Source organism: Chelon labrosus, assembly GCF_963514085.1.
Source record: "Chelon labrosus genome assembly, chromosome: 17".
Taxonomy (NCBI): domain Eukaryota; kingdom Metazoa; phylum Chordata; class Actinopteri; order Mugiliformes; family Mugilidae; genus Chelon; species Chelon labrosus.
Genome location: NC_140350.1, coordinates 23,846,864 through 23,871,724, shown reverse-complemented (window position 1 = coordinate 23,871,724; position 24,861 = coordinate 23,846,864). Strand labels below are relative to the sequence as shown.

Genomic DNA, 24,861 nt, shown 5'->3' with positions numbered 1-24,861 from the left:
CTGTGTGGTTCACCAGGCTTCTACTGAGTTGAGATGAGTTCTTAAGTGGCTCTTAGGATCGATCTAAGAAAACCTGTTTTCTTCACTTGTCTAATGTTGGTCAGGTGACGGATGTACAGTCGGCCTTTCTCCGCAAAACACTGAAATCTAATATAATTTATTATTAGGGCTGACAATAGATTCAGATATAGAGTCGCAATTAATCCCATCGTTTTTAGAATTAAGCAATAATGCAAATTATTTGCACTATATTTTATAGATTTTCAGTAACGTCACTGTGCCATTGAGTCAGCGGACAGAAGCAGATCATAGACGCTTTTAATTAATGTCTGTCACAAAGCTGTAATGTCCCTGGCATTCATAGTCTATGAAGGTTAGAAATGGTTGCTACACAACATAAAACCAGTATCAAATAATGTTCAAGATCCATGGCTTGAAAGTTGGAGGTGGTATTTCTTTCCGGTCGAACAATATAAGTCGACTTGTAAAGAGGCCATCGTGTTTATTGCCTGGTGGTTCAGGCGTGTGTCTCATGCGGAAAAAAAAGAAGACGCCTGATAAGACACCTCATCCACGTAGCTTCTTCAGTTCTAGTCTGGTTGGGAGCTGGGGTTTGAATTGGCACATCTGTGGGTGTTGCTCAGCAGAAACTTCCATCACTAGAGTCTTGTTAACGACCAGATACTTACTGTACCTGTAGATGGAGGAAACTGATCTTCTGAAGATCTGCTTGGAAAAGTGGTGAAACGTCTTCAAGAAAGTCCAGCTGCCCTCGCTTTCTTCTTCTGGGATGTTTGACAGTTTTGAGGCTACAACGCTTCTTACTGCCCTCGGCAGAGTGAGAACATGTTCCCTAGCGTTACTGCTGCTTGGATCACTTCCAAACACAAATTTCATGTAGATTTATCCCATGGGAAATTCACTTTCTGGTAGCATCATTACACAAAAAACAAGAGGAATTACAGTCAGCGAAAAGGGTTAAAAATAAAAAAGTGAGGTGTAATATATATATAACAAAGTATATATAAAATATACAAAAGTATATACACAAAAAAAGATACGGAAGGGCACGAGTTTTCACTTCATTACGTGTGGATTTAAGATTATTCATTCATTGATCTTCTATACCCGCTTAGTCCTGTTAAGGGTCGCGGGGGTCTGCTGGAGCCTGTCCCAGCTGTCATCAGGCGAGAGGCCGGGGGTGGATTTAAGATTAAGATTAAGAAAACCTTTATTTGTCCCGCAGTGGGGAAATTGCAGTTTACAACAGTATAGAAAAGAGAAGCAATGATATCAAGAGTAAAAAGTGTAGGGTATAAAAGATAAATAATAAAATAAAATAAAATGGAATAGAATAAAAAAATACAGGTACTGGAATATATACAAAAACTATAATGGACTATACAGGGTTTTGAATGCACAGGTGGACCAGGTGTAACTGGGTTATGAAGTTGTACATAGTAAATAGTAAAGCTGTTGAACCTTGAGCTGTAATAATATTACACATATTAAGAGTGTTCTTTGTGGAGCCTAACAGCAGCAGGAAGGAAAGACCTTCTGAATGCGAGGCTGAAGCAGTCTGACTCATTGTCCAGCATAGATGAGAGTTTAGCCAGGACTCTCCTGTCACCCACCTCCCTCCCTGAGTCCAGAGAGCAGCCTAGGACAGAGCCGGACGTCCTGATGACCTTGTCCAGCTTCTTCCTCTCTCTCTCTCTCTGTGATGCTACTGTTCCAGCAGACCACTCCGTACAGAGTCATAGAAGGTCTTCAGGAGTGCCCCTCTCACTCCAATGTCTTCCCACAGTTAATCATGTTCTTGTCGTCATGTTTAGGCGAGGCTCTGGGCTTAGACCGCTCCGTCGTGGTCCCGTACAAACTAATCCGAGGCAGCCCGGAGTCCGTAGAAGTGAGCGGCCTTCCAGACGACATCCTCTTCCGCAACCCCAACACCTACGACATCGTGTGCCTGGAGAAAATCCTTCAAGCTGCAGATAAAGTAACATTCAACATCAAGAGCCAGCTCCAGTGAGTGCAGAGGCACCTGAATATTCAGCAGCCTGTTCGCTGTCATCACACTGTAGATTTCAGTGGGAATTTTCTGCTCCTCAGCAGTTAAGCTCATTATGGTTTATTTATGCTTTTGGATTTAAATCCAGCCTCTAAGATGTCGGGGAATAAAATCTTCCTCTGCAAATGTAAATAATGTGAAATAGGGAGCATGGTTTTGACATTAAAGCAGCTATGATGCTGTGATGAAAGAATGGAGGCTTAAATCAGACACAAGTCTTTCTTTTTAGGAAGGAAATGAGACAGAGCAGCAGGCTAATGCAAATGATCCTGTTGTTCTGTGATAGGAGAATAAAACAAATCTGAATCTGCATCTCTGAAAACAACGAGTCACCTGAAATGACCGAGCCTTTCTCTTTTTCTTTCAGGCCTTTTGCAGAAATCTGTAGCCAGGCTTGTAACACAGGTGGGTGTTGTTTCACTTCTTGAACGGTTCTGAGTGCTGCGCCGTTTGCTCCTCAAACTAAAACCATTTGCTCGGTGTCTTCAGTAGGAACAGACGCCTCCACCAATCGACGAAAACGCAAGAGAGTCCAGGAGAGCAACCGAGTACCTGGCTCCTCTGACATGGGGATATCCACCAATCAGATTCCAGTCATGGTACGTTGATGATCACTTTGGAAAGTAAAGCCGTTTTAATTCTTAGTACAGTCTCAGAAAAGTGATTTACTACGTTGTGTGTGTGCACAATTAAAACATAAGGAATGTGGGACGTCCCACGAGCTGAGACTGTAGCCCTCACTGCAGTGAGTAGTCCAGGTTCAAATCCATTCTTAAATAAACACAGGGAAAGTCTTGAACGACTCCATCTAACCATTTTGATCCACTTACCTGTGGGAGCTGGCTTCAGGTGGCACCAGGGTAAGCCAGGTCTCCCACACGTCCCTCTTCATAGCAATATGTTCTAGTTCATGAGGGACCTGAGGCGGTCCCAAGCCAGATGAGATATATTTATATATAATCCCTCTAGTGAATTCTGGGAGGCACCCAGGAGACATCCTCACCAGATGTCTGGGCGATTTGTTCACCTTGGGGGCTGAGGCTGAAACAACAGCATAGAGACGCCTCCCTGTGGGCTCACCCCCTGCAGGGGTGGGCACTGGGGGTTGGCTGCTGGCTGCAGTGCAAGCTTTGAGCAGGGTAACCGACTCCTGGCATCACCGATAACCAACATGTTGTTAGCGTCACAAGCTGTGATAGAACTGCTAAGTGTACTGAAAGTAGAACGTTTCCCTGCAGTGTCACATGTTACCCACTAGGGGTCGTACAGAGTCGAGTCTAAAGCATAGACTGTATATAAATATGGACTACATGTCTCCACTTCCTCTCATTGGCCAAACTGACTCTATTCTCCCGGGGATACGGGCGGCGCCATCTTGTGAGTTTGGAGCCAGAGTCTGATCAGCACGGTCTGAGGGCGGAGCCACGTGGAGCCGTGATATCGATGCCCCGCCCACACTTCCTCCAGACTCACTAGCGTTTTTGTTTAATTAATACTACGCTCTGCTCTACCTCCACCTGTTACAAGGAAATATCAGATTATACTTTCTTATTTTTTTATTTTTTCCAACTCTCACGGCCCTACAGGACTGCTTCATGGAGCAGTCGGCATGGCAACTTGGTGGTCATGATGTCACATCCTGTTTCTAAAGCGTCAAATAAGTAAAACGAAACTTTGACACTAGAATATGCACCAGTTTTATATTAACTACCTAAAATGACAAAAACCATCCTTTGAAAAATAAAAAAAATTATTTGACATATCTTTTTAGTTTGGCCCAAGTCCCGCCCACTAACGTGGAGGGGGTGGAGCTTATGATCTATACTGCAGCCAGCCACCAGGGGGAGCTCTACTTGCTTTGGCTTCACTTTAAAGGAGCAGTTAAACCGTCCATCTTTATACAGTCTATTCAGGAAGTGTGGTCTCAGGTGGAATCAGCGTTAGATGAAGCTACTTTAGAGAAATGTCTTAGAGGTGAGGTCAAGGACACGTCCGTGGTGATGAAAACCCTTTCTCCACCTCTACATCTGATGTCAACCCCTCTGTCACTGTGTCTCTCTCCCTGCAGCAGTGGCCCATGTACATGGTGGACTACAGCGGAGTGAATGTGCAGGTTCCCGGGAAAGTCAATTACTGAAGGACGACCCCCGGGGGCGAGGAGGAGGAGTTTCTTCAATATCCACGACTCTTCCACGTGCGACACTAGCATTTAATCAGGAGAGTGCCGAACGATCTCTCCGGACTGAGCATAGAGAGCTGCAGGAAGGCACGACTCTGTGAATGAGAGGAAAACCAGAATGTATGTGGATCAAAACGCTCCAGGGCAAAACGCTTTGTTGTCTGTCTCCTGCCTCCACACAGTGCCGACGGGACGAGGTAGTTTTCCCTCTAAAGCTGATCACTACGGTAATATTGTAGTTTTTTTTTTTTTTTTTACAAAGCGGGAAGCATTACTAATGTCATGTGATTTGCCCTTAAAGTGAGTCATGTTGTTGGATCCAATGTATTACTGACAAAAACAGAAATGTCTTTGATAATGACCTGGTTCCATATTATTCAGATATTTGTACTTTTTATTTATTATATTTATTGAAATATAACATTATGTGCAGGGATGTAAAATATATTATTCTGTTATACAGCTCTCTGAGGAACTATCACAACACTAACAGATGCTACTAGTCACTCAGTAACTCCAGGTAACGGCAGCGATGAAGTGTCTTAACGCGAGACATCGGCAACGAAGGGAGACTAAAACGGACTGGGACGTCCGCTCACAGAGCAGCAGGAAGCACCGGCCTTTTCATGTTAGCGCCACATTAACAGTATGTAAAATACGTCATTTAAAGTCAGCCTGAATGTATCACGTAAAGAAAAGGATGGTATGTTATTCTGCGATGACTGTCTCTGGACTAATATTTAATATGCTGTACCTTAACGCCAATTAGGCCTTTGAAATAAAATGTGTTGCCTTGCAGTTTCATTTGGTTTGTTTGGTTTTTTTGGTGCGTTTCCAAGTCCAGCGTCGGTGTCTAAGAATCCAGTCACTTATAAGATGACACTGGACGTCCAGGTGTGAGTAGACAAACTGTTTTTGAGGTGGTAACATTATGACCGCCTTCCTAATATCGTGCAGGTCTCCCTTGTGGTGACTCATCAGAGAATGGACATGGGCCTTCTGAGGGTGTCCTCTTGTTAATGGGGGGGTCTTTGAGGGGAGGGGCCTCTGTGGATCATCCCACAGATACTTGATCAGTTTGGGATCTAGTGAATTTGGAGGCCAGGTCAACACCTTGTGCTGTTCTTCATGTTTTTTTTTAGTTGTTCCTAAAGTGTTTTTGTGTGTGTGTCTGTGTCAGGCTGCATCCTGCTGGGGATGGCTGCTGCCATCAAGGAGTGTCATTGCTATGGGGTGGGGGTGCCTGGTCTGGTCTAGGTGGGTGCTACATGTCTAAGTAACATCCACACCAATGAATGCCAGGTCCAGAAGTTTCCCAGCAGAACATTGAACTGTCACAAGATGTTATTCACTTCTCCTGTCAGTGGTTTTAATGTTGTGGCTGATCAGTGTACGTATGCAACTCACACCACTGATTCCAGACTGCGTCATAAATACATAATCTTCCACGTATACTAACATCTTTTTTTAATGTAACACAATGATTAAATATTTAAATTGTTGTAAAATATACGAGTCGTATGTAAACACGTCTGGCATTCATGAACTCATGTGACTTATAAAAACATCTGCTTCATAAATGATGAATGTTTTTCACCCTGGTCATTCATAACTTCCTGCTCAAGTAACTTGAAGCCAATTAAGAATTAGGAATAAATAAATGTTTGTAAGAGACATTTAATCAGGAGGCAGTGATGGGTTCAAGCAACGCAGCGAGAAAACTGCTGAGGAGTCGATGCACATGGTCGAATAGAATCAGTTTTATGTCTGTGAAGGTTCAGAAACCAGATGAAACTGAGGCAACTGGACTTTCTGGATGGGATGAAGACGTTTCATCCAAGTAGCTTCTTCAGTTCTAAAAGACTGATGAGGTGAGGTGAGTATCTGGTCATTATGGACCCATGTCGTGGGTTTCAGGTGGGCACTTCCCTCAAATGTTCCACAAATAAAAAACTTGAAACCATTCTTTAAAAGCTGAAGAATCAACTCGGACGAAACGTCTTCAGAAAGACACGTCCTCTTTCAGCCTCTGGCGGGAGGAAGAGGAGTGTTACGCCCCTCTGCTCCTCCTCCACTGACCTTGCAGTGCTTGTAATTAATCACCTCAACCAGCCGCACCTGAGGAGACTGAATAAAGGACGTCGTTGGAGAAGCCTGAGACCATCCTCAGCTGCAGAAGCTCACCACGTCTCACCTGTTGCCTTTTTCTTTTCTTAAACCTTAGTTTTTTTTGTGTAATTCTGTCATGTGTCTCCACTTTATGTCTCTGCCGGGTCCTAACATAAATGGGGGCTCGTCTTCATCTGAACATGCAGTAGCAGGGTTGAGCTGATGTTTCCACACGAGGTTCTTAGAAGTTGCCTGGTGTAGAAAGCCTCCGGGTGTTTGGCGTGACCATCACCACTTTATTATTTTCTGTGCGGTAACCCTGGGGTGGCCCCTGGCGTGCCCGGGAAAGCCGACGAAGACTAGTTGAGGTCTAGTTAGCTAGAAGTTCTGACTCTTGGGTAGAGAGGAAACCAGGCAAGTTCTGGAACCAGAACCTCTAAGTTTGTGGTGGCATTCACTGGCCTTGTTTTTTTTTTGAAAAGCAGCAGCAGCTTTGGGATTACTAGCTGCGAACCTTGGTCTAAGGTAGCAGCTTCAGATTCATGTGATGGTCCAGTAATCCATTCGGTTTGTGGCTGCTGTGCTCTTCATTGTGTTTGTAACTGGTGTTAAATAGGAGCATTTATTTTTGCCTTGCAGTGCTCAATCACCTTAACCAGCCCCACCTGAGAAGATGCGAATAAAGGGGCCTTAGATGACCACTTTTCACCTGCAGAAGCTCACCTGTTGTCTTTTATTTTCATTTTTTAAATAAAATAAACCCTGTCTTTATTGTAACTCCAACACGAGTCTCCACTTTATGTCCCGGTCCTCTAGCTGGGTTGTAACCGGAGTGATTTTTCTAAGTTATGTGATGCAACGTTGCTGGGATTGAGTAAGACCGGAGTCAAACAGTCACGACCTCTGTAGGATGACCTGCGGCGCCGCCTGCTGAGCGTTGACTTTAAGCCTATTAGCCGAACCAGAGTCACGCTGCAGCAGGTGTCTGGTTCAGGAGGTAAACTCCGTCTGGCCTCTCCCTGACTCGGTGATCTTGCAGCCAATCACGTCTGATACAACCACGCCGTCCTGAGGATTAGCTCAGTCTTATTACTGAAGCACACACCTGGGGCTAGTTTACTCATTTTAGAGGGCAATTAGTAAAAGACATGACACTACTCGAGTTTGGCTCGAGTTTAAACTCCTTGTCCTTACATACAAGAACCTTAAAGACCTCATGGCTCCTTATCGTCCCAATAAACTATCTCTCTGTGAGAGCAAACTTACTTGTGGTTACTAGAGTATGGAGGGAGGTAGCGCCTTCAGCTACCAGGCCCATCTTCTAGTTCAGGTTTGGGAGCTCTCTACATTTAACTTTCCTTTTTGATGAAGCAAGTAGTTGGGGCTGGCTCAGGTGACTGAACCATCCCTTAGCTGTGCTGCTGTAGGTCTAGACCGCTGGGGGAAGGGGGCTGCTCCGATGGTGCACCAAGCACCTATCCTCTAATTTAAAGTCTCTTGCATGAGGCACTTACCCTCTACTTTATTCTGTCTCGCCCTGAGCACTTATCCTCTAATTTGTTCTCTCTCACACTGAACATCTATCCTATAATTTGTTATCGGAGTCAAATTCCTTGTTTGTGCATGCGTACTTTTCCAATAAAGCTGATTCTGATTCTGTTCTCTCGCCCTGAGCACCTATCCTCTAATTTGAAGTCTCTTGCATGAGGCACTTATCCTCTACTTTATTCTGTCTTGCCCTGAGCACCTATCCTCTAATTTAAAGTCTCTCACATGAGAAACTTATACTCCACTTTATTCTGTCTCGCCCTGAGCACTTATCCTCTAATTTGTTCTCTCTCGCACTGCACATCTTTCCTATAATTTGTTATCGGAGTCAAATTCCTTGCTTGTGCACGCATACTTCTCCAATAAAGCTGATTCTGTTCTCTCGCCCTGAGCACCTATCCTCTAATTTGAAGTCTCTTGCATGAGGCACTTATCCTCTACTTTATTCTGTCTTGCCCTGAGCACTTATCCCCTAATTTGTTCTCTCTCGCACCTAACATCTATCCTCTAATTTGTTATCGGAGTCAAATTCCTTGTATGTGCACACTTGGCCAATAAAGCTGATTCTGATTCTGTTCTCTCTCGCCCTGAGCACCTATCCTCTAATTTGTTCTCTCTTGCCATTCATGCATACGTGCCCCACTAATGACTCCGTCTTCCCTCGGTTATTATGGGGACATGACACATATGAACTAGTGTGCAGCCGTCCCAGACTTCATGCTAAACCTCTCATTCATCATCTGCCTCCTCAATTATCACCTCACATTACATGAAGAGGAGCTCCATCTGGCATTCAGATCCCAACATTCCCTGGTGGCGTCCAGGAACCAGTTGCTGCGTTGTCTTCCTGACACTAATTACCAACGCCAGCCGTTTTTGTTTTTTTTTGTGCGTCCTTGTTTGAATATCTGAAAGCTGGAGGTTTTGTTTTTACAGTATGTGCCACAAAAATGCCCACAAACGTTGAGAGGCCTTTTAAGCAGCAAACAGCCGCTGTGATCAGATGATTGTGGCTGGAAGGGTTTTTGTGACCACCTTAAACGCTCGGCTATATATTCTTGGAGACATTAAACTTTAGAAGACCTGTCAGGGCCATTTTAGTGTATTGTTTCTCATTTTATCGACTGCACTTTTTGCAGTTTTTTCCGTCCGTTTGTCTTCTCTGGACACGACTAGAATTGTCTGCAGCTTAGAGGAGAGCCATTAAGCTCTGAATTCACATCCCGAAGAGTAAAACGATAATACATCCAGCGGCACATTAAAGGATCGAGCCTTAACGGCGCGTCGGTGCGAATCAGCACCTATAAAAAGAATCGGGAGGCGTGAATCCTTGTTGCATTATTTCTTTATTGCAGATACATTTTTCCCCAGTTTTATTCGTACACACGTCGAGACTCCGTTGAGCGGTTTGCACTGCAGTACTGCGAGCAGGATAACGCGTGAACACGGGAGCGTCAGCGAGGCTCGCCGCCGCTTCATCAAGACGAGTTCAATGACCTTGATTGTCAAGTTTTACTTTTTTTTTTTGTTTGTTTTTTTTCCTCAACTGTCCTTCACATCCGTCCGGACAAAAGAATGGAGGTCGTGGAGCTATATACCATGAAAGAAAACAAAAACTAGTCCCTTCTCACATATGTGGAGACACAAACATATTAAGTGACATAAAAACAACCAATGGCTGCTGAATCCCCTCCACCGTCGTCATCATCATCATCATCATCATCAATACTGCAAATCCAGAACAAAGCAGCATCAGACGCCTGCTTCTCAGCCGGGGAATTAAATAGAACATGATCAAATCTCACCACTTTTATTCATGGCATTCGTGGACACAACTTGTTTTATTTTATTTTTAAGTGTCATTTTTTTCTCTTTTAAATCATACTTTTGTTTCATTCATATTTTTTATTTTATTTACAACACTGCAGGTATTGCCTGTTATCGTCAAATACGCTAATATATACTGACTTTTGCTACTTGAATTTGTGTCACTGTGCTAAAACACGAAAAGGTTCGACTGAACGAGTTTCCAGATTTTGAAAAGCGAAGCTCATGGCCCGTTACCGAGAGGGGTAAGAGGGGGGGTAAGAGAAGGGGGTAAACCACGCGTCTCGTCAGTGAAACGCACCGTCGGGACTAAAGTGCTTAATGGGATTTTCATCCCCTGGTGTACGTTCCCATTGTCATGGCAACCGAACGTGGGGATACAGATGAGGCTTGATGGAGAAATTAAAAAACAAAAAAAACACAATCTGCAGTTTGTGGAGGTTTGATGAAAGAGGCTGAGAGTCAGAGGAGCCTTTTATTGTTTCTGTTTTTTGTATAAGTCCAGCCTCCTGGAGCGCGGTGAGCACAGACTATTCTCAGCATTTGCCCTTCGTTCACTCGGTGAGATGTGGGCAGACGTTATTAACAGACACAGGTTGCAGGGAGCCCAGCTGGCCACAGAGGAGGATCTCGAAGGGTTAACTCGGTGGTTAGCGGTGAGTGGAAGCGTGAGAAGCTGCGACTTAGCTGCTGCTGCTGCTGCCGCCGCCGCTTCCCGGAGGTTTGAGGCAGCCCTCCGTCACGCCCTGAGAGGCCAGCTCAGACAGAACATTGTCCAGGTAGTTGGGGTCGGGGTAGCCGTGGCCCGACAGGTTGGACATCATCTCGGTCTTGTGGTGGATGCCGTTCCACACCACGGTGTCGGGCTCTCCGGTGGTGCTGGACGTCCCCACGGTGAAGATGAGGCGACGCATCCACGCCACCTTCAGCAGCTCCAGCACCTTGGAGACGAGAGGCGGCGAGGAGGCGGGGTTAAGTTAGTCCAGAGGGGTGAAATACTATCAGCCACAACATTAAAACCACCATCAGATAACGGATTTAATTTATTAACAAGTTATTTATCGAGGAAAACTTCATGATTCCAGTCGTTTTGTTTGTTTGTGGCGACAGAAACCTGAAAATTTGTGTTTTATAGCTTTAGTCCGACTAATTACACTAATCTGAAGATACCACAGAAGATTTTAGGGAAACATTCAAACTAATTTAGAGAACAAACGCCTCTTAAATCTGAAGTAAAACCAGGTGTTGTGGTCTAACATGATGGAGAACGTCTCGTTTAAGCTCAGGAAGCAGAAATGAGATTACTGCCGTTAATCACCAGATATTCTGTTAAACTGACGGAAGCGAGCCGCGCTGCCTCAACGCCGTCCTGACTGCTGTTTACTGCTCTACGTGTGCGTCCAATTTGTGGACATTTTCATTATCTCAAATCCGTGCAGTGCAGGCAACAGCCCACCAGGGACGGCGCGGATAAACTACAACTGGAATCATTTAATCCAATTTTCCATTGGCGAATTACAGAGATTATTTATAGAGGCTGAGGTGTGGAGCGAGCAGGAGATGAGCTGATTCACCGTGGAAACAACACAACTTGATAATCAACGTGAAATAGCCTTAATTTAATTAAACTCTTGAAGGAGCGTTACGTGGTGTTGACCTGTACGCAGCTGTGGGAGGATGTAAAGGCTCTGAGCGTCTTTATTTATTATGGAGATTAAATCTGAGCAGAAAGAGGTGACGTGTCGTTTCCTCTTACCTTCCTCCCCTTGTCGTTGTCTGGCAGGAAACAGAAGCGGGGGAAGCCTCTGCAGCTGTAGGGCTGTCCTGGGTTGGGATGCTCGGGGCCCTGGTGGAGGACGACACAAACTGACTGATGAATGGGAAGTTAGAAAGTGTAATACCAGGGATCGGCTGGAACAATCAAATAATCTAATAACTCTGTTTTTTTTCTTTTTTCCTGTGGATTGTTAAGAGCCAACAGCTCAATACAAAACACATTTAAAAGTTGCGGTCGGTGGAGCGTTCGGCTCTTTGCTGCGATTCATCTTGGGTCATGTTTACAGCGGGACACAGGAAGAAATGAGGCTTTTCCCAAAAGAACGTAATGAAGGAGGATGTCACTGTGGAGCTGGCACAGAGGGGAAGGAAGAGAAGTCTCAAAGTTTGAGCCTAAACATCAATCTGTTGATAAATTCTAAAAACTTGCCTTCTGCGCCCCCCCTCCTCCAGTCATCCTCTCATGCCCAACCACTGAAACTTGGAAACAATCCTGATTTCAACACGACTTCTTTCACAAATCACTTTACAAGATTTAAAACTTCTTCAGACAAGATTGACCAAGATACTGTTGGTCCAAGGAGAAGAGAGGCCTCAGTGTTGGTGTATCTGGAGGTGGTCTGAGACGCTTGTGACCACAGTCTGTAGTGAATTTGTATTTCCTCAACGATGTCTGTGTCTTTATTTACCTTTATTACCAGTGATTACTCAGTGTTTGGATTCTTCCAGGGTTTGAGTTATAACCTGAACATTGTGAGGGTCTGTAAAATAACTAACATCAGGGACGACGAGCTGTTCTCCTGCTGATGTTTGAACTACTGAACCAGAGTGCTGCCTCGGTGCGCAGACGTACCTGTATGCCCGGCGGTATGCTGTAGATGATCTGGATGGTGCCACAGTCCGGGTGGCCCGGCAGCGACTGGGCGATGCTGTAAATTTCCATCTTGCCTTTGGGCTGCGTGCCGGTCTTCTCCCCGTAGATCGTCTTACAGGAGGGGCACTGCAGGCTGCCGTCCTGAGGAGGAGACACGGATCGAATATTCATTGATCGGCCCTCGTTTCTATCTGTCACCAAATCACTGGTCTGTCCACATCACTCAAATGAGACCTCAGTGCATCCTGGGTGGGTTCACACCTGCACTTCAGGCTGGTCAGACACGATCGGCTAAACCAGGACGAATGTTAATGAGAGATCTACCACAGGACACAGTCATCCTCTGTCTATATCTATTGTTCGGCCGGTACCGGGGCTGTACCTTTGTCCCGTTGTTGTACATTGCCAGCATGCAGAGCATGTGCAGGGTGTGGCCGCATCTGATGAATTTTCCCACAGTGTCTGGCAGGATGCTCTGGCCTCCCTCCTCTGCAGACGGCGTCTCGTATCCAGACGGATTGGACAGTTGATCCATGCAGATTATACAGTCCTGGGAACAACGGGAACGTTTTGTGTGAAAAATTACACAGAGCAAACGTTTAAGAATTTGCGCGTGTCGCGTTTAAATCTCTTTACAACGCAGCGTGAAACGGTTTCGTCTCCAGTTCACGCACGGCCCCGTGGCTGGATCGACGGTGTGAAGGAACACAAATTAAATGTTACGTCTGTGATGTCTAAGAGGAAAAATAAAAAAATCCCTCACCTCATCCGGCACTCCGGCGACCACCTCCATGTAGCGCTGAATCACCTCCTCAGGTCTCTGAGATGAGGCTGATAGGGCGACAAGAGGAGAAGATAGAAAGTAATGAACGAGGCAAAACATCGAGATACAACAACAAAAAAAAAAAGACAAAAAGATGAGATAATCCTAATTTGCCCAAGCAGCTGTAAATGGATGATGATGGAGCAAACAACGCAGCGTTGATGGGATGGCATGAGGGATGGATGGATGCGTACCACTTTACTCTCTCATGTGAGTGTCGAGTCCGTTTAGGAAACCAAACTCTCGCCACCGAACTAAAGTGTCATTTGGAGTTTACTGCACCGGACGGCTCCGCATTTTGACAAGAGAGCTGGGCTGCAGCAGACGACGAGAGCAGAATCAGGGTGATCTGTGGCGGAGCTGTAGCAGCGGCGAAATGAAATTCGGCAACGAAACACGGGAGGACAATTCAATCAGCCGCAAAAAACGCACAGAAGAAACACACACACTGGTTTTTAGTGTCTGAAAGCGAAGCTCATTCGATATGCACTGTGTTTGGGCAAGTATAGGCTGATATATTAAAGCTGGACAGATACTGCAGAGATGCACCTCATGATTATTTTTACTGCTGACTAATCTGTAGGTTAACCCTTCTATTGCTATAAATGAAAAAACGTGTGAATACAGTGATTCTGCAGCCTAAAGGTGATGTCAAATATTCTTATTTTGTCTTATTTTTCCTGTTTTAGAAACTGTCCAGCTGTGCACCGTAGCAGAGACCCGATACGAATCCTTCCAGATTCTCTAGAACACGAATGAACACGCAGTCGACGTATCGCTGACGTGCACGTGGGCAGCAAATTAAAATAAAAGCAGAGCAGCCACGCAGTGTCACACTTCATGCTCAAACAACGCCCTGCATCCGCTGCTTCCCAACGTATTAGTTCTCACACCACGCATGTTGGCAAGACTTCAATAAAACTCAAATACTGAAGTTAAATGATCTAAAACCGAGCACCTTCTACTGTAAAGTGAAAACCAACTTGAGAAGAAGTCAACAGACTGAACCCCAACGTCAGTTATTCCTGATTTTTAAAACTCCGCTAGCTCGCTGGCTTCAAAGTGGATTAGTCTGAGCATCCCCCCCTCCCCTCCCTCCCCTCCCCCCCATGAACAAATGAAAGCTGAGTTGATGGAGGATGAAATGTTCCTCAAGCCTGTGGTGATGAAAAAGTGGAGCAAAGGAGGAGACGGATGGAGAAGAAGAGGTGGAGGAAGGGCTGGTGGTGTGGTAGCTACCTCTCCTGTGCTGCCTCTTTGCTCTCCTAACTGAACTGCTGCTGCTGCTGCTGCTGCTGCTGGGGGGCCTGCTGGGCCTGTGGGCTGGGGGGAGGAGAGAAGGAGGAAGAGAGAAAGGAGCAGGCTGCTGCTGATGCTGAGGCTGAGGCTGAGGCTGCTGTTGATGCTGCTGCTGATGCAGATGCTGCTGCTGCTGCTGCTGCTGCTGCTGCTGCTGCTGAGGGAGGGGGGCAGAGGTGAAGTGCACGCCGAGTCCCACTGCTGACATCAAAATGGAGGCCATGCCTGGAGCAGGGGGTGGGTGGGGTGAGGGTGGGGGTGGGGGTGGGGGGTTAGGGTTTGGTTTGAAGCGGGACGGGGCGGGAGCAGAGTGGGGCAGGTGAGGGTTGAGAGCAAGGTGGAGATACGCGGGAGCAGAAAGGAACAAATCAAAAAAGGTATGAGAAATGTAGCAGCAGCGGACGCTTCCACCGCGACCCGTCAGATATTTGAGAAATCAAACCCAACGGCTGGTGTTCAACAAACGGCTCTGGTTTGTTTGCGTCTGCGATCCAGAGTTCCTTATTTCTGAGCCACGATTACAGGACTAACGTTGTAGAGCTAGCCTAAATATCAGGAGCAAACTGTAAGATATCCTGCCAAGTCTGGACTCTGTTGGCGCCCAGAAACTGAAAGTCTGACCAGTTAGGCAGCAAAGCGTGAGGCCTGACTGACTGACGTGACAGCCTCTGTCCTGGTGAATAGCCTGGCAGTTTTACTATTGAGGCTGATTAGTGTTGAAGCTCAACGTGGGTGCCACTGGCCGCCGCCATCTTGGCAGTGCCGGACTCAATATAAGTCAAAATATGGTGAAGCATAAGAGGAGCTGAGGCAGACAGCCAGCAACCTGGTCGAAATAACTTTAAGCCTGTATATCATCCATTATTAACATACGTACATCATTATTAGTTTTAATTTTCCACCGTGTAGTCGTCATGAATGGAGAGAATAGCTGCTGAGACCTAATCTGTCTTGGTAGCAGCTATAAGCAAGTTAGTATCTGCTGTAAAGTTGTACATTTTAACACGAGGTCTACGGGGACTGGCTCTTTGGTTACTGCTCGGTTTTTAAAGGCTAAACTTGGCTAACATCATGTTTTTTTATATAGTTGTAAGATTTAACTGCAGTCTTTTTGTAATAGTTCAGATGAAACCTAAACTCATCAGTGCAACGTCGATGTAAACATCTCTTTTTCTAAAAACAAGCACAATAAACCTCCAGTATTTCAGGAGTAGTTATTTCATCTGCTTGACTAAATAATGAAGTGCGTAAAGTATAAACTACTTCCATTCATTACTTGGTAATGAGCATTAAAACTGTACATACGGAGAAGATCGATGCATACTTTATTTATCCCGTGGGAAATCCGCTAAGACACCACTGGAGTGACCTTCCATTTTAAACGATTCACACAAGTCTCAGTTCGGTGCCTCCCCTACTAATGAGGCTCTGGTCCTCCAGCTTCTTCCTGGCTGATTGTATCGATCCAGTCAGATTAACCACACAGCCCAGAAACGGACTTACAGTTACATCATATAAAAAGTTCAGGCAACTTCAGGCAACTTCCACCACAGCAGGGGGAGAAAAAAAAATAAATCAAAGCCTTCGATACGTGACCGCGCATCCTCTGAAGGTGAAAATAAATGCTTAAATATCTCTGGTGAATACGTCTATTGAAATTCATCTTTTATATTCCACTGAACAATTAAAATCCCATGATATCCCATTACTACTTACCTAGCTGTATCTGATAAATAATGCACAGAGCTATACTTTATTATTAGCCTGCTGTAGCTGGACTGAATCCTTATCAGAATCAGTAACGGGGCATTTGGATTTCTTTATAGGACGTGTTTCAACCGATGTAGAGAACAAAAAAATAAATAAACTGCTCAGAGCTGGTCAGAGACGTAACGTGAACTAGCTTAACTTTATAAGCGGTAGCTAGCAAAGTTTCAGCAGCTTTATGTTTAGTTTTCTTGTACATAAACTGCTGCTATTTGTCTCTAAATCCAATATTTGTGCTATTACTGTAATTTAAAGACTGATGCAAAAGGCATGATCTTATCTGATGTGCCATATAATGTATAAATAGTTTTTAATAGTTGGGACAGCATCATAATTACGGGCTTTTAAGCCAGTACACAAAATAAAACCGCCATGGTCTCATGAAATTTCGTGGTAAACACTGAATCAGATCCATCTTGTTGTAAACACATTCAACTCTGACGACGTGACTGATCCTCTTACGTCAATCACTGCATAAAGCCCCCCGCCCCGCCCCCCCCTCCAAATGATCTGATTGGTCCAGCAGATCTTTAACGGAGGATAATCAGTTCCCAGTACCAACATTCGGTAAAGTTCGCCTGGCTTCCAGGCTAGATTATAACCACAAAACATTTTGATTCACATTTAAACATGATGAAATGACAAAAAAAATTAAATAAAAAATGATTTTGCATTATGTTGGCACTAGTGAGCTGAGCAGAATGAATGTGCAATGAATACTTCTTATTCTAGAGCAGATACAGCAGGGACCTCCGACATATTTCAAGTAAGGGCGCGTTTGATTAAGACGAATCGGCGAGAGGGCGCCACAGTCCTTTAAGACAGGACGCACGCATCTCTGTGTGTTCGATTTTATAAAATTAAAACGGCAATTATGAAAATAAAATGTATATACACAAGGCAATCCTGTGGTGCACATTCAGCTCTCTCTAGAAGATCTCAAAGTCACAATTAAAAAGAACCTGCTGCCTCAGTTTTGTCGCACAATTTCTCAATGTCAATGCGTCTGAATGAATGTATTCCGCTTTCTAAAGATGCTCTGTGATCTTATGGAAATTATTATTGTTGTTTCGCCTCCAGACATCAATCAGAAATCAGTGCTGGGTGGAGCTGTGGGACAACAGCTGTCTTGCAGGATCAAGACTGAAAGCTGAAGCTAATCACGCTTTCGCGTCCGGGGCCAAATGTTTTCTGTCGCGCAATGAAATCTGTGTAGGCTCAACGATGAAAAAACTGTGTGGAGGTTGTTTTCATGTATACTCATCTGACAAGCGGTATGATACGGGCAGTCTCTCTCTGACGCTTATTCTTTATTTTTAACTGCCTCCCTTTTTCAGACACGTTATTCCTAAAGAGACCGACACTCACGGGTAGGGGGAGAAAAAAAAAAAGCGCATAGGAGTTGCTTCTAAAATACTAACGAATAAAACTTGGGGCCAACTCGAAAGCGTGGTGCGGAGAGGACTGAGGATGGATGGTTAGTGACCCGATTACCTGCCAGGGCAGAGCTCACGCTGGTGGATCCATTCAGCTGCACGGAGATGGAAGGAACACTGCAGAACGGGAAACACAGACAGAGACGGGCAGTCAGTAAAAACAGAACTACTGCAGTTTGCAATCCACTTCACAGCTAGCGTTTTATTAGGAAGACAAGAAAGTAAAAAAATCAGCTTGTGAATTACCTGCAAGGGTTCATTTAACTTTACCGCACGAGATGGAAACTGTCTCCACATCGTCCAGCAAGCGACTAATTATTCATGTCTGAGATTGATTAACAAGAGCTGGGCATTGACTGCAGTGTGCACGCTCGCAACGAGGCGGCGTGTCTCAAAAGTCAATATATAGATGGATGTGCGCCCGATGAATCTGTTTACGGCGCACAGCAGCCTTCGAGGAAAAGAAATGAGCAGCTGTCATTCCTCAAGTATGATGGAGCTCCACAGCAGCCGTACCTGCGCCGCGGCAGAAACGGTCGGATCAGGGTCTGAATTTCCCCAGAGCTCAAAAGGGTTTGCATCTATACGTGTTTGTTTTGTCCTTTTTTTAAAGTAAGGGGCAGCAAATCTGTATAATTTAAGCTGAAGCCAGTAAACGTTCAGCACATTTTCTTTATAAATGACTTAAACTGCTGCGTCGAGGCGTTACGGGTTCTGTTTCTGTTTGTTTTTGCAGTCGGGGAATCCTTTACTCCAACCACCCGACACAGGACACAGGCGAAACAGACGGAAAGCAGACCCGTGAAAATCGCTGCGTGGATGTTTTAGCCTCGCAGATGACACGGCAACACAATGGGAGGAAATGTGTTGGAGATAACGGCGCTAATCTGGAGTTCAAAGGAACCTGTGGGCCGCGCGTCGTGTGTTTTAAAAGCGCTGCGGCGGCTGCAGTAACGGCGCTGGAGCCGTGATGCAGCACGGTCACAAAGGAATGAACGGTGGAAGAAAAGAAAACTGTTAAACTAAACTTTTCTTTCTCAGCCTTAGCACGCGGAAGCTATCGCACGTGCTGCCAAATAACCTTTAAATTAACGACACTGGCATGCTTCGTGTAAATTCCACACAGGTGGCACTCTGCTGGGCAGCAAGACAACATTTTACACAAGGTTATAAATAATAGGAGCACCTTGAATAACGTTAAGTGTAACGTGTGCTTGGCAGAGACCGTTCAGACTGCAACTACACTATTATTAATATCCAGTTGCCTGAGAAGAGACTGAATGAAACTTCATGTGGAACAAAATTAGAGCCCAGAGAACGTGTAAGTGAACTGCTCATTCATTACATCACTTAATTAAGAAATTTGTCTTGGAGAGCAGTTTGCATGAACAAAAAGAGAAGAATGGAGGAGGGAGATGACACAGACAAGAGTCAGTCAGGAAATGAGCCAAAGCAAACATTTCACTGGAACTGGAGCCACAGATCATTCCTGTTTTACAGGATGGGTCAATGTAGAGACAGACAGGAAAGACAAAGAGGAAAGGGAGTGGAGACGGTGGAAGAGAAGACCACATGACATGAGCCTCTGGACACTGAGGCAGATAAAAACCGCAAAAAAAGATGCGGGACACCAACCTTAAGCCATTGGCACTGGAAGAGTTGGTGAGAAGCGGGGCTGAAAGTTGACTCGCAGAGGTCGGTGGAGGCCAGGGGCTGCCCCAGGACATGCCACCGACAGAGAGAGGCCTCCTGGGGTACGGCGAATAAACCGACGCGGGGTGAGCCGCCGTAGCCCTCCCCGTCCCCTGTAGGCTGGGCCGGTTCAGATTGCTCGATGAAAAGGAATGTCGTGAACGGCTGGGCATGGGTCCTGTGCTGCTGTGGCTCAAGCACTGCTGGCAGGAGCAGGCGGGGGCGGTGGGGATAGCTGCGGGGATGGCGGAGGGGATGGCTGGGGGGCCAGCGGAGGCCAGCGGGTAGGGGAGGTTGCACTGCCGCCGCACCTGCCGCCTGAAGCCCGACGACTTGTTAACTTGGGCCAGAGAGGTGAGATCCACTATGTAATTGTATCCGTGTGGACCCAAGTCCGCCGTGCCCTGGCGGGCCTGATAGCTGTGCTCCAGCAGGATCGACGTTCGAGTTTCGTACGGAGTCCATCCCCCTTCATCGTTGGCCCACTCCCAGTAGACGCCGCTGCCGAGGCCGGAGGACTGAGCGAACAGGGACCGGCGCACCGACCGAGTCTTTCCTGCAAAGACAAAATACGGATTAAAGTGAAAAAAAAAACAAAAAATAAAAGCTGAATTGCTGATGATGATGCGGTAACGGGGAGGGACAGAGAGTCTCAAGGTGTGTGTGAAGATTTTTAGTCTTCCAGGTCATGACATATCCAAAAGACAAGCTGAAAAAAGGGCAAGTTGACTTGTAGGGCTTCTTGGAGACGTCGTGCCACTGATCCAAGTAGCGTCTTGTGGGTAGTTAACTGTTAACAACCTGCTACTTTCTTATAACTGGAGGAATCTTTAATGGATAAGGTGCCAAACTGAAGAAGCTAATCGGATAAGTGGCAAAATGTCTTCCAGAAACCCTTGTTTGAGTTTAACCATCTACATTTCATGCATACTAATTTGAAAGTGGGACAATACACACAGTTCTGACAGTTATTAATATATATATATATGATATATGACACATGCTTTGTGCAAACTGGTTCCTTGAGGCTGTCAGTTCAGCTGAAAAGCCTCTTTTGTTTTAGTTTGTTGTCCTTCATTCAAACTGCTTTGCCTGAATCACCCAAAACAAAACAATGCAGATTTTACAAGCGTTAACAATAGAAGGATTAATATAGCATTGTTATATGGAGGAGTTAACCGGCTGGACACATTTAAATATGTCGTTATAACTGTATCCCCGCGGCTAATCTTAGTTTGCATCTATGTAAACACTCACAACAACAGCGTCCCAGCAAGCTAATGCTAACTAGCTAACGCCACAGCCACCAGGGCCCGATGCGTTTCAAAAAGGTTTCGAGGCAAAACATGCTAACGAGGTGGTGTTAAATGTGGTCAAGAGTGTTGACATGTTCACCCGTGTCCTGTCGAAACTGCTTCAAGCTCGGTATGTCAATGAGGTAAGGCGACAGGCTGGGGTCTGATTGTCCGAGGCAGATGCTCGTCGAGCCGGGTCCTCCTGCTGCTCTCTGGCCCCGCGGTGACAGACAGCGCTCGATGTGGGCGCTCACTTGGCCGCTGTAGGGCCGCCAGTAGCCCAGGTCGTCCTGCCATTCCCACACCGCTATCATGGGCTGAGACTGTCCCACGTTTCCGGACGGCGTGGCGGACACGGAGGGCCCGTTTCTGGACCCGTTCACCCTGGCGCAGGAACCAGACACAATCGCCATAATTCGCCGAGCTAGCTTCAAGCTAACAACAGCTCGCTCCGGGTTTAGCTCGCTCAACTGATTGTGGCTACGACGAAGACAAAAGTCCGGCTAGCTGGGCTAGCTTGGCTCGTTAAAAGACTCCATTATAAACTTGTTAACACGCCTGAGGGGAAGCTACGAGGCCGAACGATAGGCAGCCCAGGCAAACACCGGAGAGCATGTTGACAAAGCTGATGCGTTCACAAGGCGACACGGTTAACGTTAGCTTTGTGACAGCGTTGCCAGGGATCCTTCCCTTCTCGGCTGCTGCCTTCAGGAACCATCGGAAATAATGAGACTCACCGCACGTCACTGAAACCCGAAGAGAAATATGCAAATAAATATATTTAACCTACATCACACATCTTAAAATTTCAAATATATCCTCCTGACTACCAGTAGTTCAAATTAAAACCTGTATATATCAAATAAAAACCTGTATATATCCCACCTACTGCATACTACTGAATTAAAATCAAATGTGAAAGGATGGGGCTTTGGTTCCTTTATCTTTCTCATTAAGGAAAATGTAGTTCACCAGTTATATGAGATCTTAAAAATAAAAAATAAATGTTTTCAGTATTCTAATTATCTTACAAAGATTTATTTATTCATTTATTTATTTATTTTTAAAAATGTGACTGGACAATATTTGTTTTTCCTGGTAGTCAGGAGGATATAAAGCAAGATTCTCTAGAACTTTATCAGATCTTGAATGAATGAATGAATGTTTTATAACAGAATTCAAAGCGTATTTAAATACTTTAAATAGTATGAACAGCAGAGAAAGGTTTCTTTTAGTATTCGGTTGGATGTTGCGATGCCTTGCAACTCCTACCTCACTGCAGTTTTATTCCTGTTGCTGTATATTCAGTGTATACATATTTTGTTTTGTATATTTGAGTGTGTATATATTTACTATTTTATTTTATTTTATTTATGCAAACTGGGTGCAACAACACTGATTCTGATTATTTCATCTTTTTTTTTACTGGATGATGTCTGGTATGTTTTGAATGTTTTCAGTTAAGTATAAAGAAAAAAACAAGGCACCCCTCACATCTATAACTGTCTTTTTATGTCTTTCTAAATGTATATTGTGCATGTGTATGATTGCAGACTTCTTAAGACTTCATTAGTAAGTATAATTTTCATTAACTACAATGAAATTAAACTCTGAGTGGACGGTTCAAGTGTCACCGCTGCGTCCCAGAAGAAGCTCGGGTCCTTATCGGTCATCGACCCATTCTTCATCTTCTTCATCCATAATCAGCACAAGTGGTGCTGCAAGGTTATTTAAGGGGGTGAGGGTTGGTTGAGCTTGCACAATTAAATCTGTAATTACTCACCAGTAATTTATCTTTCATGATTAATGCACAAATGTCCAAAACAAGACATCCCCCCTTTTCTCTCTGTTTGCAGGAAGTTCATTCACCTCCTCACCTTTAAATTAGCAGATTACAAAGTACACATGGAGGTTACATTCTTCATCTTTTCCACCATTCTTCACTTCTATCCTTTATTTGAAGGAAATGACCCCCCAAAACCCACCTCCCTCCCCTCCAGTTGCATGTCTGCCCCCAGCTGGTGATGGTTAGGTATAACATTAGTCACATCCTAAAATCTAACTTTCTACAACATCCTATAACATTTACTTGGAAGCTTAAATAATTATTTAAACACATCTTCAGCTATTCAATAAAAAATATCCTTCAGCAGACACTCATCTAAGCTGACTCATTATACACTGTGCTTTTAAACCGTTATTACAGTCGTCACTTACAACTGGTGAAATGCTAAATGGATGCATAAATGTGACAATAAACTGTGTTATCATGACGGAGATGTATTCTGTCAGCAGGGTGTCCATTATATTCACATAAATGCAAACAGAACAGGACAGCTCTGTCACCAGTTTTGTTTAAATTAGCAGCCAAACGGGGCTTGAGCATTTTATTTAACCCGTAAACCGACACATAATCAATAAGTAGATCCATGCCAAGCAGCCTCAAAATGACAAAGAGTCTGTAAAACAGAGTATATGATGCTGCAATATAACAAAAACAACATTGTTCATTTGTACTTTTGCAATGCCAGTTATCATAAACAATAAAATAAATGAGAAAGTGATGCACGAAGACATTACTCAGTTTGAAGACTGTGATTTAAGGTGTTTACCAGTCTTCCTTTAAAAATATATCAGATTTACTAGAATAAATTAATCCAGCGTCTGCAGATGAGCTCAGAGCACTTTGTAAAGATGGCAGAGTCTACATCTACATCTAAATGGACCCGTAGTTCAAGGCAGTAAAAAAAAAGGATCATATGAACATCATAGCAACAGTTCAACTTCATCTATCAGACACATAACCATGCATTAAATCACATTGCTTGTGTAAGTGCGAGGGTTACACACAGTTCAGACATATTTCAAATCACAACCACAATGAAGAGCAGCACGTTGATAGTGTAACGCGACGAACGCTGCACACAATATAGAAATAGATGCTCTGGTTTGCGCATCAGAGATTTCTGCTTCACACCAATATAGTGGAAGTAAATGTAGCTTTGACTGTGGCGCCGGCAGCACTGATAAAATAAAAAAAAGAAAGAAAGAAAGAAAGAAAAAGTCTCTTTTAAAAATTCAACAGAAACACTATCACTGCAATAATCCACAGACCTCAGTATGAGGTCTAGAGGCGATTCTTTCTTTCTTTCTTTGTATTCTTTCTTCTCAGCACAATCTGAGTCGTAGTTTTAGTTCACACGCTTTAAAAAAATGCTGAAATATTAGTGAGACAGTCATAAATCAGCTAAATCAGAAAGCAAAAGTTAACCATGGGAAGTTATTGTCGTCACTCCTTGGACTTATATAATCGACCTTTCCTTAAAGTCTCTGAACAGGAAAAAATGCTCAGAACCGATTATAAAACTTTCCGGGGATGTCGTCCCAAGGAAATTAATTCAGTTGACTCATATTGCCCCTTTTAACCTGCGACATGTGTTATTTGTTCTGCAGTCTGTCTCAACCAGGGCTCCTATTTCCAGGTTAAATGAAGTAGGAGAGAAGTAGGGTGTGTTAGCAAAACCAAAATATGTCGGCATCATATTGTCTTGGGGGATTATAACCTGCAATAGGCACAATTATTCATGGTAAATGTGTCAGCTGCAGTGTAATCAGCCAGGAACCACCATTCACCTGCACTCCTTTAATCCTGGAACGTCTCCTGGTGGTGAGGCAGAGAGAGAGACGTCTCCCTTAGGTGTTCTTTCCCCAGCTCCTGTCTTTCCTCCTCAACCAGAGCCAGAAGCTGCCTTTTGCTTCGTATCCTTCCTCAGCTTCCCTTCCGTCACTCCTGCGTCTCTCAAAAGGCATGTGGTTGACAGTCCCACGAAGCCTCGACAACCAACCTCCACAGGGTAGACGATGATCTTCCAGCCGGCCTCCCGGCACTCGGAGGCCAACTCTGACTACTTGGCCTTCTTCTGTTTCCTCCTCCTCCTTCATCTCCTTCTCCGCTGGGACCGTGAGCTCGATCAGGAGTGCTACTCTTGCTCCCGTGGACCGCACCGGAGCAACGTCAGGGCGAAGAGATGTGGTGGTAAACTCGATGGGGAACCGGAGCTGCCTGTTGAGGTCAACCCTCATGTCCTGCTCCTGGTCAGGGTTAGGGTTACGGTCATCTATAGCGTCCCTGAGAGAGGGCGTTCTTGCAGCCTGACAAGATGTG

General features: G+C 44.9%; 2 protein-coding genes across 5 annotated transcripts in view; one reads left to right on the top strand and one right to left on the bottom strand.

Moving 5' to 3' along the window:
* The window catches only part of gtf2ird1 (GTF2I repeat domain containing 1), a 33,849-nt gene extending 28,707 nt beyond the window's left edge, over positions 1-5,142 (top strand). Inside the window, exons 24-28 of one of the 3 annotated variants that reach the window (XR_014699537.1) lie at positions 1,836-2,028; positions 2,439-2,476; positions 2,561-2,670; positions 4,140-4,447; positions 4,714-5,142. Coding sequence is in view for 1 of the 3 variants with exons in the window: in XM_084564242.1 (XP_084420368.1) it covers positions 1,836-2,028; positions 2,439-2,476; positions 2,561-2,670; positions 4,140-4,208 (410 nt within the window). In the remaining 2 variants the exon portion in view is untranslated. Of the gene's footprint in view, positions 1-1,835; positions 2,029-2,438; positions 2,477-2,560; positions 2,671-4,139 lie in introns of all 3 variants that reach the window. The other 2 variants (XR_014699538.1, XM_084564242.1) reach the window with 2 other exon arrangements.
* Positions 5,143-9,234: 4,092 nt separating this feature from the next.
* Positions 9,235-21,402, bottom strand: dtx2 (deltex 2, E3 ubiquitin ligase). Of its 2 annotated transcripts, XM_084565556.1 has the most exons (9): positions 20,797-21,402; positions 19,345-19,957; positions 17,768-17,826; positions 14,447-14,731; positions 13,148-13,215; positions 12,767-12,934; positions 12,364-12,525; positions 11,491-11,580; positions 9,235-10,675 (listed from the first exon to the last, which is right to left on the bottom strand). In XM_084565556.1, exons 1-9 carry the CDS (start codon positions 21,107-21,109, stop codon positions 10,418-10,420), a joined length of 2,016 nt encoding a protein of 671 aa, XP_084421682.1. In that variant the 5' UTR covers positions 21,110-21,402; the 3' UTR covers positions 9,235-10,417. The 2 variants fall into 2 exon arrangements, with proteins under 2 accessions (XP_084421682.1, XP_084421683.1); XM_084565557.1 differs by lacking the exon at positions 14,447-14,731.
* Positions 21,403-24,861: the final 3,459 nt, after the last annotated feature.